The sequence below is a fragment of the Dipodomys merriami genome, unplaced genomic scaffold (genome assembly GCF_024711535.1).
Source record: "Dipodomys merriami isolate MVZ:Mamm:240054 unplaced genomic scaffold, mDipMer1.0.p SCAF_1, whole genome shotgun sequence".
Lineage (NCBI taxonomy): Eukaryota > Metazoa > Chordata > Mammalia > Rodentia > Heteromyidae > Dipodomys > Dipodomys merriami.
Genome location: NW_027202270.1, coordinates 12,527,133 through 12,546,253, shown reverse-complemented (window position 1 = coordinate 12,546,253; position 19,121 = coordinate 12,527,133). Strand labels below are relative to the sequence as shown.

Genomic DNA, 19,121 nt, shown 5'->3' with positions numbered 1-19,121 from the left:
TAGAGAAGACCAAGAGGTTGTAGACAGTCAAAAACATTGATAAGAAACAGACATCTCATCCAATGGTTTTTCTTTATGGAAGAGTGAACAGATGCTCAGAAGTAAAACATCTATTGAACAAGGTCCCACTAGAGGCCCAGCTACATTAAAAATTGTGTTGCTAGCCAAGTGCCAGTGGCTCATGTCTATAATTCTAGCTAGGCAGGAAGCTGAGATCTGAGGACCATGGCTCAAAGCCAACCAGGGCAGAAAAGTCTTGTGAGACTCTTATCTCCAACTAACCAACAAAATGCCGTTAGTGGAGACATGGGTCAAGTGGTGGAGTACCAGCCTTGAATACAAAAGCGAAGAACTTGAGGCCCTGTGTTCTAGATCTACTGACTGAAAAAAATGTTTTGTTGGGGCTGGGAAGGTGGCTCAGTGGTAGAGCGCTTGCCTTGCATGCTTGAGGGTTTGATTCCTCAGCACCACATAAGCAGAAAAAAAAAAGCTGGAAGTGGTGCTGTGGCTCAAGTGGTAGAGCACTAGCCTTGAGCTAAAGAGCTGAGGACAGTGCCCAGGCCCAGAGTTCAGGCCCCACAACCAGACCCCGCCCCCCAAAAGAATGTTTTGTTGACATGGACTCAAAGGAGCAGAGCTCACTTGAAAAAGCAGAGATGGAGGGATCCACTTTCTCAGGAAAATGACAAGTATCTAGCATGTCATTGAGACATGCTTTCTGGGGCTTCCAAGAAGACTGCTGTGGGGCCACCCAATGCTTTGAGTGGATGGGGAGTCTGCCATAGCCCAGATCCCTGCAAGTGCAGGAGACTGTCTCCATGTGCCAGCTTCTGAGCCATCTGAACACACACCACTTGTCACTGGTGGACATTCACACATGCATGGAGGATGCAATGCAGAATGCCACCCAGGACCCTGTGCGACCAGAAGACAGAGACAGAACAGTGTCACCCCCATGGCAGCACTGCCAGCCTTGCACTTAATGGGCAGAAGTGTGAAGGGGCAGGGTGGGGGGCTCACTAGTGACCAGAGCCTCTCACCTCTTCTCGGCTAACGTCCATGTTCCACACAGCAATTCCACCATCCGACGAACAGGACACCAGCTGCCTCGTGAGCTGCAGGTAGCACAGCGACTGCACCCTGTCACTGTCAACGTCACACAGAGTCACATGTCTTGATGGATAAATGATGGTCAGGCGTATCAGTTCAGCTCCACATTCAAGCAGCATTTTATCACCATTTGGCATGGCAATGAGAACTGTATAATAAACTATACTTGGCATCCTAGAACTTACAGAGTCATAGTTTTTGTAAACTACTTTCAAGTCTATCATTTAGAATGGCCAGTTGGAAAAGGTCAAGGAAGCTCCTGACACAGTTTAACTTGCTTCCTGGAACACGGTTCCAGGAACAAGTAATCAGACAGCATGGATATCATGCGCTCACGCGCGCTCTCTCTCTTTCTCTCTCTCTCTCTCTCTCTCACACACACACACACACTCCACACACACATGTACACACACAAACACAAGTAAAAGAAATCTGCTCTCTTCCTTCAGGCTTATCACACTTGTCCACCACAAGCCAGGGAAATGATCTCCTGACCTGTCAACTTTGTACCTAATATTTCCTTGGCTAAATTTCAACTTGACTGCGACTACAGCTGACTGACTGCAGGAAGAAGGGAACACTTTTCACTTACTAGAAGACAAGACCTCAACTATTACATTGTCAGAGCTTAGGGGAGGATGAATGCTGAGTGAAGGTATGCCTCTCTTCTTTTTTTTTGTTTGTTCATTCTATGCTGGTTCTGGGGCTTGAACTCAGGGATTGAGCACTGTCCCTTATTTTTCTGCTCATGGCATAAGTCTATTACTTTAACTACAGCTCCACTTGTGGCTTTTTTCTAGTTAAACGGAAATAAGATTCCCACAGACTTTCCTGCCCAGGCTGACACTGAGCCTGGATCCTCAGACCTCAGCTTTCTAAGTAGGTAGGACTGCAGGCATGAGCCACTGGTGCCCAGCTGAATATATTACTTCCTAATGAAATGCATGCAACCTGCCAAGGTCAAAGTCTTCACTGGCAACTCTCAGCAGCACCTGCCTTCAGCAGATTTTTTTTTTTTTGGGGTCCGGTCGTGGGGCCTGAACTCTGGGTCTGGGCACTGTCCCTCAGCTCTTCAGCTCAAAGCTAGCGCTCTACCACTTGAGCCACAGCGCCACTTCTGGCTTTTTTTCTTTTTGCTTATGTGGTGCTGGGGAATCGAACCCAGAGCCTCATGCATGCAAGGCAAGCGCTCTACCACTGAGCCACCTTCCCAGCCCCTTCAGCAGATATTTTAACAGGGTGATAACTCCTTAGGGAAGGAAAGTAGCAAGTGCCCTTTAGACTAAGAAATCCTGAACTTTTTTTTTAAAACCAGATATTTAAGCCTGACAAAGGCAGGTAAAAGTAGACTTGGGCTTATCAAATTACTGTCTTAAGACAGGGTGTACTGAATATGGTCCTAAACACCTTTACTTTTAGCACTCAACGGCTCAGGTCGCAGACAGATACCAAGTTCAAGGCCAGCCTACACTGAATGCCAACACTCAATCTCAAAAATAAAAATAAATAAAATTAGGGTTGGTACAGAGCTCTAATGCTTCCTTTGGCTCCTTGCATCCTCAGATTCTTTCCCTGTCCCTCCATGAATGGTCACATACTGGTGGCCCTGAAGCAAGAGCGTCCGGCCTTTCCTGCCTCCAATGTCCCACATGATGATGCTGTTGTCTGATGCTCCTGAGAAGAGTAACCGCTGAATGGGGTCCCACCAGAGGCAGGCAATGCTCCCTGTGGGGGGCAAAGTGGAAAGAGAAATGTAGAACTGAGTCAGGATGTGCACACTGACAGTAACAGACTGAGCTAGGATCTGCTGAGCCATTGAGTAAGGCTATTTTTGTCACACAAAGGGTCCTTCAACCATGACCTCATGGGTCAAGAGACAGGACATGGCATACCCATTATCCACCCGGATTTTCGATGGAGCATCAGCTTTAAATTTTTTATTTTTTTGTATTTTTTTATTTTTTGGCCAGTTATGGGGCCTGAACTCTGGGCCTGGCTTTTCCTGCTTATGTGGTGCTGAGGAATTGAACCCAGGGCCTCATGCATGCAAGGCAAACACTGAGCTACCTTCCCAGCCCCCAGCTTTAAATTTTTTAAAGAAGTTTTTCCTTGTTCTGTACCAATAAATTATCAAGTAAATAAATTACCAATAAATTATCCCGGGAAACAGTATTTTGGGGGGGAAAAAACTTTTGGAGATTAAAAAAAAATCCCAACAAATACTTCATCAAAAAATTCAGTACAGCTTACAGTAGTCAGTGAGATGTCAACCTAGGCTATTCCAAACACAATGCTATGTTTTTTGAAAATTAAATGAATTAACTCAGAACATAATGTCTGCTGTTAATAAACTTTGGTTAAAAACAAAACAAAAAACCTAAACCTTACATTTCCTACTTCATTGGTTAGCATATCAAATTTGACACTCTAAGGGTATCTGCAGTTTTCTCTTTCAATGAATCTCTTCACTGTTCATTGACTACCATTTAACTAGGAAAGCATTATTAACAAAGTTAATAAAGCTGAATTGATACATCAGCTAATAGTAATTCTGTAGGTATACAGAATATTAATAAATGATAGAAATTAGTTTCTTAAAAACTTTCCCAAAAGAATATCAAAGGGAAGAGAATGAAGAACCCTTCAAAACAAGCTTCTGGGGACAATTTTGCATGAATATTACATTGTTTAATCCTATGCTTCCATCCTCCTTCAACTAGAGGTTGGCAGCATCCACAGTCATCCAATATGAACACAACTAATCTGTCTCAGAGCCCAGAGAACACATAAGGGTCTGGAGGTCATGGGAAAACTGCTAAAAAAAAAAATGTGGTTTATTTTTTCCCTCCAGCCTCTGCTTCCTCACAAAATCTAATCTACTGTTCTTCTTCATCTTCCCCTAAAAGTCCCCGATATGATGCAGCCTATTTTACTTACAGAGATTAGCTAAAATAGACAAGATACATTTGTTACACTTAAAATAGTAGCTACTGTCATAAATACTCTATTATTAATTCTTTCAACAGCTCTTTGCTTCTTCAGTCTAAAGCCCAAAGCTTCTAATTTGTGCCTTGTTTAATAATGTGATCTTGTGATCTCAAAAATTTAAAAAAAAACCCCACCACAGATGAATGGATCCAAAAATTGTGGTATCTATACACAATGGAATACTATGCAGCCATTAGAAATGACAAAATAATGGCATTTGCAGGGAAATGGATGGAGCTAGAAGGAATCATGTTGAGCGAGGTAAGCCAAGAACGAAGAGACAAACAGTACATGGTCTCCCTGATAAGTGGATGATGAATCCAAAATGTTAGGTGATATGACAAAACTAACAGGACTTAAGAAACAAAGAACTCCCACTCATCTGGTTGAACCACTACTAAATATCCCCATGCTGCTGATCACATATATGGTATATAACATATGAGCACCGTTATATATTACAGACTGTGATAGACAATTTGCTCCAGGAAAGTTAGAATGAACTTGTGACTTTAAATGAGCAACCTTATTCCACAATACTGTGAATTTCCGGAAATTAAGTAATCACTTAATCACGATCAAAAAAAAAAAAAAAAAAAAGAACCTTGGGGAAGGGAGGGAGGGAGGGGATGGTAGGGGGAAAACAATGGAGGGGGTAACAATGTTCAAGAGGAAGTGGAAGTGTACTCATTACCTCACTCATGTAACTGTAACCCTCTGTATAGTATCTCTACAATAAAAAAATTAAAAAAAAAAAATTAAAAAAAAAACCCCACCACAGATGAATGGATCCAAAAATTGTGGTATCTATACACAATGGAATACTATGCAGCCATTAGAAATGACAAAATAATGGCATTTGCAGGGAAATGGATGGAGCTAGAAGGAATCATGTTGAGCGAGGTAAGCCAAGAACGAAGAGACAAACAGTACATGGTCTCCCTGATAAGTGGATGATGAATCCAAAATGTTAGGTGATATGACAAAACTAACAGGACTTAAGAAACAAAGAACTCCCACTCATCTGGTTGAACCACTACTAAATATCCCCATGCTGCTGATCACATATATGGTATATAACATATGAGCACCGTTATATATTACAGACTGTGATAGACAATTTGCTCCAGGAAAGTTAGAATGAACTTGTGACTTTAAATGAGCAACCTTATTCCACAATACTGTGAATTTCTGGAAATTAAGTAATCACTTAATCACAATCAAAAAAAAAAAAAAAAAGAACCTTGGGGAAGGGAGGGAGGGAGGGGATGGTAGGGGGAAAACAATGGAGGGGGTAACAATGTTCAAGAGGAAGGGGAAGTGTACTCATTGCCTCACTCATGTAACTGTAACCCTCTGTATAGTATCTTTACAATAAAAAAAATTTAAAAAAAAATTTAAAAAAAAAACTGACTTTCAAATGGCTTAGTGTTCTATGAAAACGATTTATTGCACACATGTGCACGCAAGTTATCCAATCCAACCACAATCCTTTCACACAATATTGCTAACTCACTGCACTGTAGAGATAAGGGAAGTTTACGTACTAATTCATTACCCCAAGTCCCTACTTAGAATAAGTTTCCTAAGTATAAGCCTGAACCAGCCACATATATCTTCTAATTGTAGTCACTTAACAGGCTTGCTAAAGGCTCTAGATACTGACCAATTTGAAACACAGCAGTAATAGTAGTATCAATAGAAGTCTTATCATTACAAGAAACTTGGATGTTCTAATAAAAATAGTAAATTAATTTAGGAAGATAATACAGAAAACATTATTCATTCAATCAATTTAAGGACTTTTTGTCAACATGAAATTGAAGCCAACACCCTGCTTACTTTTACTTAGTTTCTTCTATCCCATCAAACTGAAGTCAAACTGAAAACTGACAGATCGTGAGGAGTTGAGAACTATGGCTCTCACCCAATGCAGTGGCTTATGTTAGATGAGAAACTGGTGGGTAACCACAGTGCCTACCTTCATGTCCTTTGAGGGTTGTGATAACAGAACACGTGTTCTGTTCAAGCTTCAGGAGTGTGATCTGTCCAGAATAATCTCCAACAAAAGCATACTGAGTATCAAAATCAAATCTGAGAAACAGTTAAGGCTATACACAAATTCCATCTCAAACTCCTCACAAAAATACCTGCATTACCAATATTGTAATAGAGAAAATAGTGCATTTTAAAGAGAATAAACACAAACCTAACACCATAGCATGAAAAAAATATTCAGACAAAAACCACACAAAATACAGGAAGAAAAAACTAAACCAGCCAAAATTACAGGGAAAGTTCACATTCATTCATTCAGAACTCATTAATATATCAAGTAATAATATCTTCAAAACTGGCAATGGAAAAACAAGAGCTACTAGAAAGACAGGCAGATATAATCAAGTTACAATAAAACATAATAAATTGCTAAATATTGAGGTTAGCAAGAAAACATTGGGTCAAACAGCTTTTCATCAGACATCTCTGAGAACAATGCTAAACCAACAGCAGATATAGGATGAGTCCATCTTTCTGTTGGCCTGGATGATTCAGTTTTAAATAAAGACAATGATTTAATTTATTTAACAATCCAAAAGGCAATTCTTTGTAGGAGTCATTGTAAATTTCAATTTAAAATACATTAACTGAGCCAGTGGCTTACACCTGTAATCCTAATTACTCAGGAGGCTGAGATCTGAGGACCACGGTTCAAAGCCAGCTTTGGGCAGGAAAGTTGTCGAGATTCTTATCTCAATGAACTACTCAGAAAAGGCCAAAAATGACACTGTGACTCAAGTGGTAGAGTGCTAGCCTTGAGCACAAAGCAGCTCAAGAACAGAGCCCAAGCCTCAGGTTCAAGCCCCAGGACTCATCTATCTATCTATCTATCTATCTATCTATCTATCTATCTATCTATCTATCTATCTATCTATCTATCTATCTATCTATTTATCTAATCTGTCTGTCTGTCTGTATGTATGTATGTATGTCCATCCATCTACCTATCTATCTATACTGTTGGTAGCAACTCATTACTTCCTGCTTACGGATGAACACAGTAGGGCAACCTCTGTGTTCAGTCAGATAACAGCCATTGCTCCAAATCACAGGGCAGAGGAGCACCAAGCAAGGCCACTGCTGTGATTCTGTGCCATGTCCTAGAGATCACTAGTGAAAGACCACATGAAGGACAGAAATGCTCATCTAAAACACAACATGTGAGTATTTCTCCTCCTGTGAATCTAAACTGTATAGCATATTTTTCTTTTTTGAGACAAGAATCTGGTTATATAGTCCCAGGCTGGCCTCAAGTTGGTGATCCTCCTGTTTCCTGAATACTAGGATTACAGATGTGGGTTAGCACATGCCTCCAGCTTTCTAGGCAAAACTCTACCACTGAGCCACAAGCAGTCCTTTGGCATAGATGTTTGGGTTAGTTTTACATATAGGCTGGCCTCAGAACTTCATTATTTTTTTAATGTTTATTATCTTCAAGTAGTGCAACATATCAATTTATGAGTACAATGCAAGGTGATCAATGTCACCCCATCCATCGTTCTCCTATCCCACCCATCCCTTCCATGAGCTATTCTTTTACCTCCACCTCCCAGGCTTTCCTAATTATTATAAATTTTTGTTTATCTGCCCTGGGGCTTGAACTCAGGCCTATGCACCATCTCTGAACTTTTCTGCTCAAAGCTAGGCTCTACCACAGAGCTACTTTTGGCTTTTTGGTGGTTAACTGGAGGTATGAGTCTCACAGCTTTGAACTGCAATTTTTATATCTCAGCCTCCTGAGTAGCTAAGATTAAGGCATGAGCTACTGACTGACCTTCAATTATTATTTTTAATACAGCTATCTTACACTGAAGGTGAATGTAGAAATTCTTCGATTTTAAATAGAATATGTAGCAATCCTTTGCTTTTTGAATTTCAACAAGAGATCAGCTCAAACTAAATACTGAGGAAATGAGGGTATGTAGCAGGATACTGTAGACACGAAGCCCAGGAGCTGAAGAAATGCCGCCCCAGCATGTTCCCGCTCCGCGTGCACATCCAGCTGACGCACTTGTCATGGCCGGTGCTGATCACCCACTCTGCAGCCAAGCTGAAGATGATAGCAGACACCCGGTTCTGATGAGCTGCAGAAGACAAAAGAGAGGCTGTGCCCTTCAGGAACAACAGTGATTTTCAGAAACACTTCTCAAAGGAGTAAGGACTAAGGCCCAACTTCTCTACCTGTGCGAGTCTCAACAGCACCTCAGGGAAATGCTGTTTCCCCACTCCCCCAGCAGATTTCAGACAATCTGACCCACCCTCAACGCACTAGGGCAGTCTCTTCCCAAGGCCTGCCCACTGCGGTTCCACAGGAAAGGCCATCAAAAGCCACATGATTATTTAAAAGCAATGCTCAGGAGGGAGATGAATAACAGAAAACAGATTTATTTTGTTGCTGTGCTCAAGAGCACATTTTTACTTTGCTGGAAACACTTTACTGATTAGTTTCATGTGGAAAGCAGTAGTTTTAACACAGCAATTTTTATTGTACTACTTCAGTGTTTTGATCCTTTAGAAAACATTACCATGGTAAAGAAGAATAACTGAACTATTTAAAATTTAAAACGGGGCTTTATTTGATTTCTTGAAAATTTTTTGTTTGTATGTATCCCCGCCTGCCGGTATTGAGGCTTGAACTCAGGGCCTCACACTCTTGCTTAACTTTTACAATCAAGCCTGGTACTCATCACTTGAGCCATGCCTCCACCTCCAGCTTTTTGCCAGGTAATTAGAGATAATAGTCTCTTGGATTTGTCTGCCTGGGCTAGTTTTGAACCATGATCCTCTTACTCATCCTTCTGAGTAGTTAGGATTTTAAGCACAGTTAGTTACCAGCTTATATGTAACATTTTGTTATTTATACAAAGTATTTGTGATGTTTTGCTAATCCAAAGTACCAGCTGAAGAGAAAGTCAGCTGAAGAAAAAGTTATTCTAACTTGTGAAGTATTTCCAGGTTATTATGAGCCACACCAGGGCAAGGACTTGACTTCTACTTCATCTGGTAGAAGGCTTTGCATGAAGTCTGAGACTATACAGAGAAGATGCTGACTTTGTGCTCAGGTGTACAATTTGCTTTGGAAGAACTAAGGGACCCTCCTCCAAATACCTGTGTGGCAAGTCAAGTCTATTCACAGCTAAGAGATCATACTAAACAATACCCCCAAAGGCCCCTCAAAGGTAAAGGGTATTCCCATAGCTAGTGATCTTATGCTCAAATACCAAGTGAAGGATTAACACCCATCCTTTTCTCCTAGGTGCATATAGACACCAGACAGGCAGTAAGTGCAGACTACCTAATGCCATCTAAGCCTGGCTGTAAATATTTCATCATGGGCCCAACCAAAAAGCCTTCCACCTCCCTTGATCTAGTGGCTTCTTCACTAACCTCTGCCTCCCTGATAAAACCCCATTCTTGAGCCCATCTCTTTACACAAACTTCCATGTCTGTGGGAAGGTCTGTGTCCCTTGCTGGCAATAAACAGTCCCAGCCTATTGTGATGGAGTCTGGCCTGTTCCTTCCTTTCTCTTCCACTTTCCTAACACCAAGTCCCAGCTAATGACTTAGTGGCTTATGTGGACATCCATGGGTTTTTCTACTGTAATAATGTTTCTAATGTCCACCACCATTATTATGCCCATTTCCAGAGAGGATTATCAAGTCTTTGCCTAAAGTCCTATATGTAATAGACTAGTTTGGGTTTGTCTGACCCCAATCACTTTCCCACTAAATTTCAGCTGTCAAAGTCAAGATAAACAGTGACAAGTCTACACCTGTTGGTGGTAAAGATCCTAGAGTGAACACTCAATTACAGTTCTCAGAAAACACTGCCCTGAGATTATATCCTTTGGCTGCTTACACTGTTATTCTTTCAATGTTCTTTCTTTCATGAAATTACGGGGAAATTTGGTAATGCGTATTTTGGTAATGCATATTTTGCTACATTTTCTTTTTTGAAGTCTTAGTCAACAAAATAAAAACATTTGGCAATGCTTCTATTAGTCTTCAATATGGTTTTTAAAATGTTCTTTGGTCGAGAAACCACTACAAAAAAATCACACATTCTAACAACCAAACTATAGATCTAATAATATAAGACATGTAAGGAAGAATTGGATAAAAAAAAAAAACTTAATGACAGATGAAATACCTTATTAAAGAATTTGCTTCTTGGCAAATACACTCATTAAGCTCATAAGAACTCTCCAAATTCCTCAGTATGAATTTCATTAAAGACTTAAGAGACTTGATCTTGTTACAGGTAAGCCTGCTGGTGACAGCTGAGAATCCAGTGTCATCTGTGTTGTGTAACTCTGCAGTGTGGCACAATATTCAAAAATGCAAGGTTGCCACTCACTATCACAAAGCAGTTTCTACAACCAAAATACCAAGCTTATTTGTAAGTCTTATCCTACTGAAATTCCAAACAGGTGAAACAATACTGAGTCATTGTTAGACTACAATTTGCTAAGATAAGCATACACTTAAAATATCTAGACTCTAATTTCACCTTTATCCACAGGCCTGAAACACAAAGTCTGAGGCTAAGCCTCTGCCATTTTTAATCAGACCTAGTTTTTGTTCAATTTAAAAGGCAGAGGAAAAAAAGAGGGGTAAATAAATGCATATGCAACAGATGTTGCAAAGCAAAGGAAATTCAATTAGGAAATGACAACTCTTTGGAAATTAGGGCACAGGCTGAGAAGGCTGAAAGGCAACAAAGAGCCAATGTTAAAGCTTAAGTAATGCTTAAATGAAGAACTTAGCTTATCAAACTGGCAAAAATAAAAATAAAAATAAAAGTAGCCATAAAATGTAAAGAGCAGGTACATTCAGCCCTATTCTTCAGAGAGTGATAATTTACACTACTTTTGGGAAGAAATTTGCAAAACAGATCAAGAGCATTAAAACTCTTTTAATGTTGGTCCAATTATTCTACTGGGAGGCATTTGTCTTAAAAAAATAAGTAATCAGAATTATAGAACGGAGTTCGAGAATAGTTAAGCATATATATACACACACATTTACACACATCACTTTACATTATACTCACACAAAGATACATGTATATAAAAACACAGATGTACATACATGCCAGCACACATACATGATGAATATAGTAGTGCATGTGTTATCAAAATACATGGAAGAAGTACACATGTTCAGGATAAAAGAATGGTTCAATTAATTCTCAAACACATACCCATTAAGTGTTAATGAGCAGGAAAAAATGGTAACTCTAATTTTAGTCTCTGGGGTAAGGAAACTACAGTGTTATCATGAAAACTCAATTCAAATCATGAGAGATGTTCTAGGTTTTTCTTGTGTGTGTGTATATATGTGGGCATGTGTAAGAGTGCTGTGTGTGTCATAATTACCTGGGTAGGTCTTGATAAAGTTCATTTTATTAAAATCTTCAGAAACATGAAACTCCTAAAAGTAAGCATATGCAGTAAGAAAACAGTTATGATTTTTAGAACAACTTTCAAAATGAGTGAAGTCCAAAAACGCTTGTCACAAGATCCAGGGCTCAAAATGAGCTATTTTTTCTTTCATCGCACCAAGTCCTTGGACCACCACAGAGTGGATCAAAGACACTGCTGTGACTGGCACCGCATTTGTGAGCTTCTCCCTCCTCAATTGCAAGTTTTGTTGATTTTGCTTTCTTGTTAAATGTTTTAAAGACACTATGCTTTGTAACCAGGAAAAAAGTACATGCTTTAATTTTAAAAAGCTTTAAGACAAAACAAAACTATAAAGAAGCTAAGAATTCTATTGACCAAGGCTAAAAACATTAACTTGTCTTTTTTTTTTAAAGTACTGGGATTGGTGGTCACCAGGAGTGTTTACTTTATACTGAAACACTTCTCTTGTCAAACAATCAGGCATTTATCGCAATAACTTTATTATAAACTGCCCAACACAAAGCTGTTGATATAAAGATCATGAACAGTACCTACCATTACAGCTCCATTATCCTGGCCAACAAATATCCTCCTGCTATCATGATGGTAAGCCATAGCAGAACAAGGAGCTGCCAGAAGACAAAGAGCACATCAGAGCACAGCTAAGCATCTAAAGTATATCAAAGAGCTATATAATTTAGGATACAAAGAAAAGGGGACAAAAGTGTTAAGAAAAATGATTATGAAATTCACAGGTAAACCAAGTTCTCTCTGTTGCTTCAGATTAAAATTCTGTAAGCCTGCTCAACTATTTTTATAATTTTCAGGGAAGTGAGATGGCACGAGGTCTCATATGGCTGAAATTCCTATGGACAGCAAGGAAGTTTATAGACCACAGCTTATGTGTGATCTGACTCCAAATGCCCATTAGGTCATCTGGCCCCTGCCATCCTTCCCCAGAGGTCAAAGATTAGCTGGAATCTGTAGACAGAGGGGTTCCCAGTATTACAATTCCCATGCATGGTGGATGTGAGCAAGCTGAGGAAGTCACCCTGCCGCCTCAGGCTACACTCTTCCCCAACGGCCAAAAAATGCTCTTTAGAACCAAGTAGTTAAAGGTGATAGGTAGGGTTGGGCAAGATGTATAAGAATGATGGAAGTTGTGGTGACAATAATCAGGATGAATTGTACTAAAAAACTGACATTTTGAATAGAAACCTCTTTGTACAACTACTTGCAAGTTAATTTTTAAAAAACAGAAAACACTCATTATGCAATGACACACACAACACACTGTCTGCAGTAAGCAGAGTGGTGACACACGGCAGGGTCGTTGCTCACACAAGGGGTGCCCTGGGATGCCACCTCCCTCTTCTTGTGTGTACATGCTTCCCAGGACCCATCTACCCCTTTTCTACAAGTCAAGAGCCAGAATCAGTTTTTTTTCTCAGAAAGGAGAACTTCCAAATTGTCTCCTCCTAAAAATCAGAATAAAATGGATTTACAAAATACAACATTTTGTGGCACCAGGGGCTCATGCCTATAATCCTAGCTACTCAGGAGGCTGGGCTCTAGGGGACAGAGGTTCAAAGGCAGCCCAGGCAGAAATGTGAGATTCCATCTCCAACCAACCAGAAAAATGATAAACTGAAAACACTGCTCAAGTGGTAGAGTACCCACCATGAATAAGAAAGGAAAGCAAGTGTGAAGCCCTGAGTTCAAGTCCTGGCACCACCACCAACAAAAAAAAACATTAGTAAAACTTGAATTTATTCTGACCTAAATAATTTTAATCAACAATAGAAGAACCACAAGAAGGTAAGACAAGCCAGTAACAAAAGTGAAACTAAACAAATGAATTTGACTTAGCTTTGAAACAAACTCATAAAAAAAAATTACAGGAAAAAAATCTATATGAAGTCACCACTTGAAAACAGCTTAAAATTCTCTTTTTACAAGGGAAGCAAGTAAACTATGTAACACTAGGTGGTACCCAAAGACAAAACCACAACTGCGGAGCAAAGCTGTTTCAGAGGCAGCCAAGAACCACATTAAGTCAAGGCCAGCAATGAAACTGAGTATCAAACAGGACTGGCAAAAGACCTGTACACTTTTATCCCTCTACTCTCAAACCCAGGTTTGAGATTATTTTAAAAAATCATTTTTAAGAATTATAATCACAAAAATATATATCTTCATACAATGAAAACTTTGTTCTTTGGTTAGCAGGCATAAAAGTTTAATTGACAAATCACATCATGCTTTGATAATTTCAGATATTCGTTGCCATTGTTTTTGCTTGTTCTTCAGTTGGTAATTAATCTTGATGCATCTGTTCTAAGCCTTTCAAGTCTTCTCATACCTGGTTAATAAACTACATAAATAGGCAAAACCCTTCTTCTGTATTAGAACTTCAACATGCTCAAAGAGAGGCTAGAGAATTTTTTGTATGTTTTTTTAATTGTAAAAATGCTGTACAGAGGGGTTACAGTTACATGAGTGAGGTAATCAGTACATTTCCTACTGAGCATTGTTGCCTCCTCCTTTGTTTTCCCCCTACCATCCCTTCCTTCCCACCTCCACAACTACCACCCTCCCACCCTCACCTCCAAGTTGTATGTTTATAAAAAGTAAAAAGCTTCCCGTTAGTTTTGTTTACAAAATTTTGTCCTGGCTTTTTTCCCTAGAAGTGGAGATTTCTCCTACGATAAGCAACTTACATTTTAAAAGCGGGAAGCTAAATAAGTTTTACAAACAAGAAAACAAAAACACATATTTTTCAAATCAGTGAACTTTTAAAAAGGCCAAAATTATATGCTTGAAACATGGACCAAAGCCAAATTCAGTCTATTGATTGTCTGGTTAATATAAAGTGTTTTGTTTTTATAATTGGAATCCAGCCAGGGCCCTTTTATTCTCCAACAATTTATAATCACTTTTGTGGTACAGTGGCAGAGTTGAGTAGTTGTCATAGACTGTTTGCTCCATCAAGTCTAAATATTTACTGTCTGGCCCTTTGGACAAAAAATGGGCATGACTAGGAGTTCCAGACACAAGCAATCAACTTCATGCTCTTGACTGAAATTTTCTTGTCTACAAAGTGGTCACAAAAAAAATCTATCTTGTAAAGGTATGGCAATGATTTTATAAAATTATGTCATATTACAAAGAAAAGGATATGAGATACACAGTAATGCAAAAACTAACAGTTACCATATTTCTTCAGCTACCGCAGATTCTGCAAATGATTTCCATTAAGTAAGGTAACATTTCTGCACATAAATGGGCAGTTCTTCTAGCTGATGCTACTTCTAGCAAGATCCATCACAGGGCCAGTAGGAAATAAGGAGTCAGCAGTCCAACAGAAGCCTACTTTGTGGTTGTGGCTATGAGGTGGGCTCAGAGGCCCAGACTACCCTCTGCCCTGTTATGTCATTAGTCAGGCTCCATAAGCAACTTACTAAGACAGCAGTCACTGCATATTTCAGAAACAGGGTCAGACGTCACTATGTGCAGATGTAGGTAATGTGAAGGCACTTCTGCTTGGCACAATAAATTATGATTGGTAATCTTCCAAGGTGCTCCTCATTCCTCCAGGCTACATATTGCAAGGTTTTATCACACCTCTGATACTTGTTATATAGAATTCCAAGCCTATTTCATGTTCTTTGAATTTTTTTAAGGGCAGAGATGTTAACCAGTTCTTGAAAGCTATTAGTAAGCTATGCAGGATGTCAGCAGTATCTGGACAATTGTCCTCTGGGGAATTTAGTAACAAACTACCCAGTATACACCAAATTGTTTTCACTTCTAGGGGGTCGTAATTGTTTTCACTTCTCCTAGGGCGTGTCTGAAAACAAAAACCCTTAACTGAGGAAAACTCCTCACTAAGGACTCAGTCTTAATGCAGCTATAACTGCCTTCTTTTTTTTTTTCTTTCTTTTCTTTTTTTTTTTTATTGTGAAAATACTGTACAGAGGGGTTACAATTACATGGGCAAGATAATGAGTACATTTCTTATCAAGCATTGTAGCCTCCTCCCATTCCTTCCCATCCTCCCCCTGCCCCTCCACCCAATCCTCCCCGCTCCCTCCGCCCGCCCACCCCCCCACCAAACTTGTGAAATTCGGTTTTCGACATAAGGACTTGTACATCTCATTGTTGCAATGGGTCCACCTGTATCCCTATTTAAACGATTTGTTTTTCCCCTTCCCCTCCACAAATTATACCGACATCAAATACAGTGAAAGCAGGGGTTATACTGTGGGGGAGGGACATACAAAGCATCAAAGGAATAATCTTATAAATGTGTTAGAAACAATCGCATGAAAGAAAAAAAACATTTGAATACATATCTTAGGGTTCATTTCCCTAACATCACCTTATCTGACCTTTTCTGCTTTACTCAGACAAATACTAGATATTGCAAATAAGGGAAACCATGGGACCTATGTCTTCTGTTTAGGCTATTTGTGATAGCAGAATTAGACACTCACTCTCTCTCTCTCTCTCTCTCTCTCTCTCATTCTCTCTCACCTCTCACTCTCTCTGGCCTTGGGTGACATCTGGGCATTCTCTTCAGGGCTGAAGAAATGAGAGAAGGATGGCAATGCAATGCCAATTAGATTTACTAATTGGAAGTTTAGGTCAAGATGTTCTGGCTATTTTCATACAGAAGCTATACCCTCTGAATTTGCTTTTAGAACACAGCCAACAGTAAAAAAAAAAAAAAAAATTCTCCACTTAGTAGACCATGAAGCCTGGGGCTGGTGGCTCATACCTGTAATCCTAACCACTTAGGAGGCTGACATCTGAAGACTGCAGTTTGAAGCCAACCCAGGCAAGAAAGTCTGTGAGATGCTTATCTTCAATTAGGCATGCACACACACACGCACACACATACACACACACACACACTGCACGCACGTGCACACACACAAAGATGGAAGTAGAGCTGTGACTCAAGAAGTAGAGAATTAATTAGCCTTACACCAAAAATGTTCTGGGACGGTGCCCAAGGCTCTGAGTGCAAACCCCAGGACCAGTACAAAAAAATTTTTAATACAAATAAAAATAAAGAAAGTAGACCCTGAATCAGAGTGGTGACAATATCTTCAAAGACTGAACCTCCTTATGAGAGAGTACAGAGAGCTTTTTAAATGCGGATGTGTTATTATCTTCTCAGACAAAGTTACCACTAATGTCAAGGGAAGACAAAGAGCAACCTGGGGAACAGGCTCATTTTCCTCCCCCTCCCCCACTCCAGTTCCGTTTTACTCAAGTCTGCTTCAGTTAAGCTGTTAGACCCAAAATCCTTTACAAAAGAAAAGGAGTTTTCCCATGGTTTAGCATAGCCTGCCAGAGGTATTAGGCAACAACTCAATGTGAAACCCAATAGCCATTTTTTAGCTAGTTTTTTTAAAGGCATCAGCAACAGTGTGACAAGATGAACAACTTACAGGCCATTGTGTGATAAATACTGGGCCAGTACTGGCCACTGTCTCTCTTCAGCCATACTCGGATGGTTCTGTGGAGAAAAGGAAAAAGTACTTAGTAATTTGTGTTCCAGGAAAACTTCCATTTTTCACTTTTAAAAACATTTTCAGTACATTTTCCTAATTGATCTCATAAAGTTAATCAATTGAGCAAAATTGATAAATACATATTTATAGCATATTGAATAAGTTCAGTATCTACACAGATTATACATAGTTATATCTCATGCAATGGTAAGCTATGTAGTACCTTTTTTTTTTTTTTTTTTTAAATTGTCGGTTGTGGGCCTGAACTCTGGGCCTGGAGGCTGTCCCTGAGCTCTTCTGTTCAAGGCTAGCACTCTACCACTTGAGCCACAGCATTACGGCTTCTTCTGCTTATGTGATGCTAAGGACGTGAACCCAGGGCCTCATGCATGCAAGGCAAGCACTCTACCACTGAGCCACCTTCCCAGCGCTATGTAGTACCCTTGAAGCCAGACAGACTAGGGGAAAATGAAGTATGATCAGCCTACCGCAAATACAGGAGATATTTCTTCATATACTTCCCTTAAGATTAAGGGAATAAAGTCATTTTAGGGGAAAATGAAGCAGACAAAGAAAGAGAAAATGAGGTAAGATAAGCTCACAGCAAATATATTCCCTGAAGTTTAAGGGACCAAAGTCATTTAAGGAGAAAATGAAACTGGATAATTTAAGGAAACTGAGACCCGGTGAAGGCAACTCAGAAATAAGGTATGTTAGAAACACAGAAGTGCCATCTTTGCTTCAAAGAGACTGCATCCCCTCATCCCAAGAATTAATACTTGTCTGACAGGATATATACCTTCCTGAAACAATGACTTCCCCCAAACTTAAGCAACCTCCTGCCCCAAACGCAGATAAAAGGGTGCCCCATATCTCAAGGGTAAGGATCCATTTGTGACAGGATGTTTTCTTATCTGGAAACTCAAAAATAATACCAGGTATGATTAAGGCAAAGACATAACACCTACCTTTGCGCAACTTTGAAGCCAGACCCCCTGTCTTTATCATAGAAATACCCCTGGAGTGAAAAAGCTGTGTCTCTCTCCTTTATAACACCCACATTCTTGTTAGTGTGTCTCTGCCTTTCTGTTTGCTTGCTTGCTTGCTTGCTTAATCAAATAAAGCTCTGCCAAGTTTTCTTATCACCAGTGACTTGTCCAGAAATTCTTATTCTGCAATCGAAGTCAAGGACCCTAAGTGCAGAGTCCTCATATCTAAAGGGAACTTCACTAACCCTCATCTGCATCCAGTGACACCTAGAAGTCAAATAATTAGGGGAAAGGGGTGCCAGTACTGGGGCTTGAATTCAGGGTTCAAAGCTCTTACTTGAGCTTTTTTACTCAAGGCTGGTGCACTACCACTTAGGCCATACCTCTACTGTGAGCTTTTTGCTATTTAATTGGAGGTAAGAGGCTCACAGACATTGCTGCATGGACTAGCTTTGAACTGTCATCCTCAGATCTCAGCTTCCCTGGGTTCTGAGGTATGCCTTAGGTAGTAAGCTTTAGCCAATAAAGTGTCAAGTCCTGGTTGGAGTCCTGGTTTCCAACAACAACAAAAAAAAATCTCAGTCTCTTGAGTAGCCAGAATTACAGGTGTGAACCAATGTCCACCTTCAAATAATTTTAATATATAAAAATGTTTATAATCTAATGATACACAAAGAAAATTGGAACCAATCAACTACTTTTCCTTGGTAAAGTGTGTGAACTCAGCTAACTGAGCAGTAGACACAAAAAGAAAACACTCATAGAGTCCATTAAGCATCAGAAAAGAAGAGAGACATGTCCTGCAGCATAGCTCCTCTCCCCACAGTCCTTAGCCTACAGTCCTGGGAGGAAATCACCCCACACCACATCTCTGGCTCCTCTTTACCAGCACTCACACAGGACCATGAGGAAATCCTGTACATGTGCAGGAAAATGACAAACCAAGAAACAGCCAGCGTTTAACATGTGGTTTTATTGCAAAAGAAGAGAACAAAGATGGCAAAGCCAGGCACTGTGTTTCCTCCTATGCTTCCTCCTCTGTCTACCCA

At 39.9% G+C, this 19,121-nt stretch overlaps 1 protein-coding gene across 2 annotated transcripts in view; it reads right to left on the bottom strand.

Moving 5' to 3' along the window:
* Positions 1–19,121, bottom strand: part of Wdfy1 (WD repeat and FYVE domain containing 1) — a 47,226-nt gene that overhangs the window by 12,902 nt on the left and 15,203 nt on the right. The window contains exons 2-8 of one of the 2 annotated variants that reach the window (XM_070016006.1): positions 17,021–17,088; positions 12,117–12,190; positions 11,535–11,589; positions 8,090–8,240; positions 6,080–6,192; positions 2,709–2,835; positions 1,041–1,173 (exon numbers count right to left, since the gene is read on the bottom strand). In XM_070016006.1, the coding sequence (XP_069872107.1) occupies positions 1,041–1,173; positions 2,709–2,835; positions 6,080–6,192; positions 8,090–8,240; positions 11,535–11,589; positions 12,117–12,190; positions 17,021–17,088 (721 nt within the window). The remainder of the gene's footprint in view (positions 1–1,040; positions 1,174–2,708; positions 2,836–6,079; positions 6,193–8,089; positions 8,241–11,534; positions 11,590–12,116; positions 12,191–17,020; positions 17,089–19,121) is intronic. The other variant, XM_070016012.1, reaches the window with a different exon arrangement.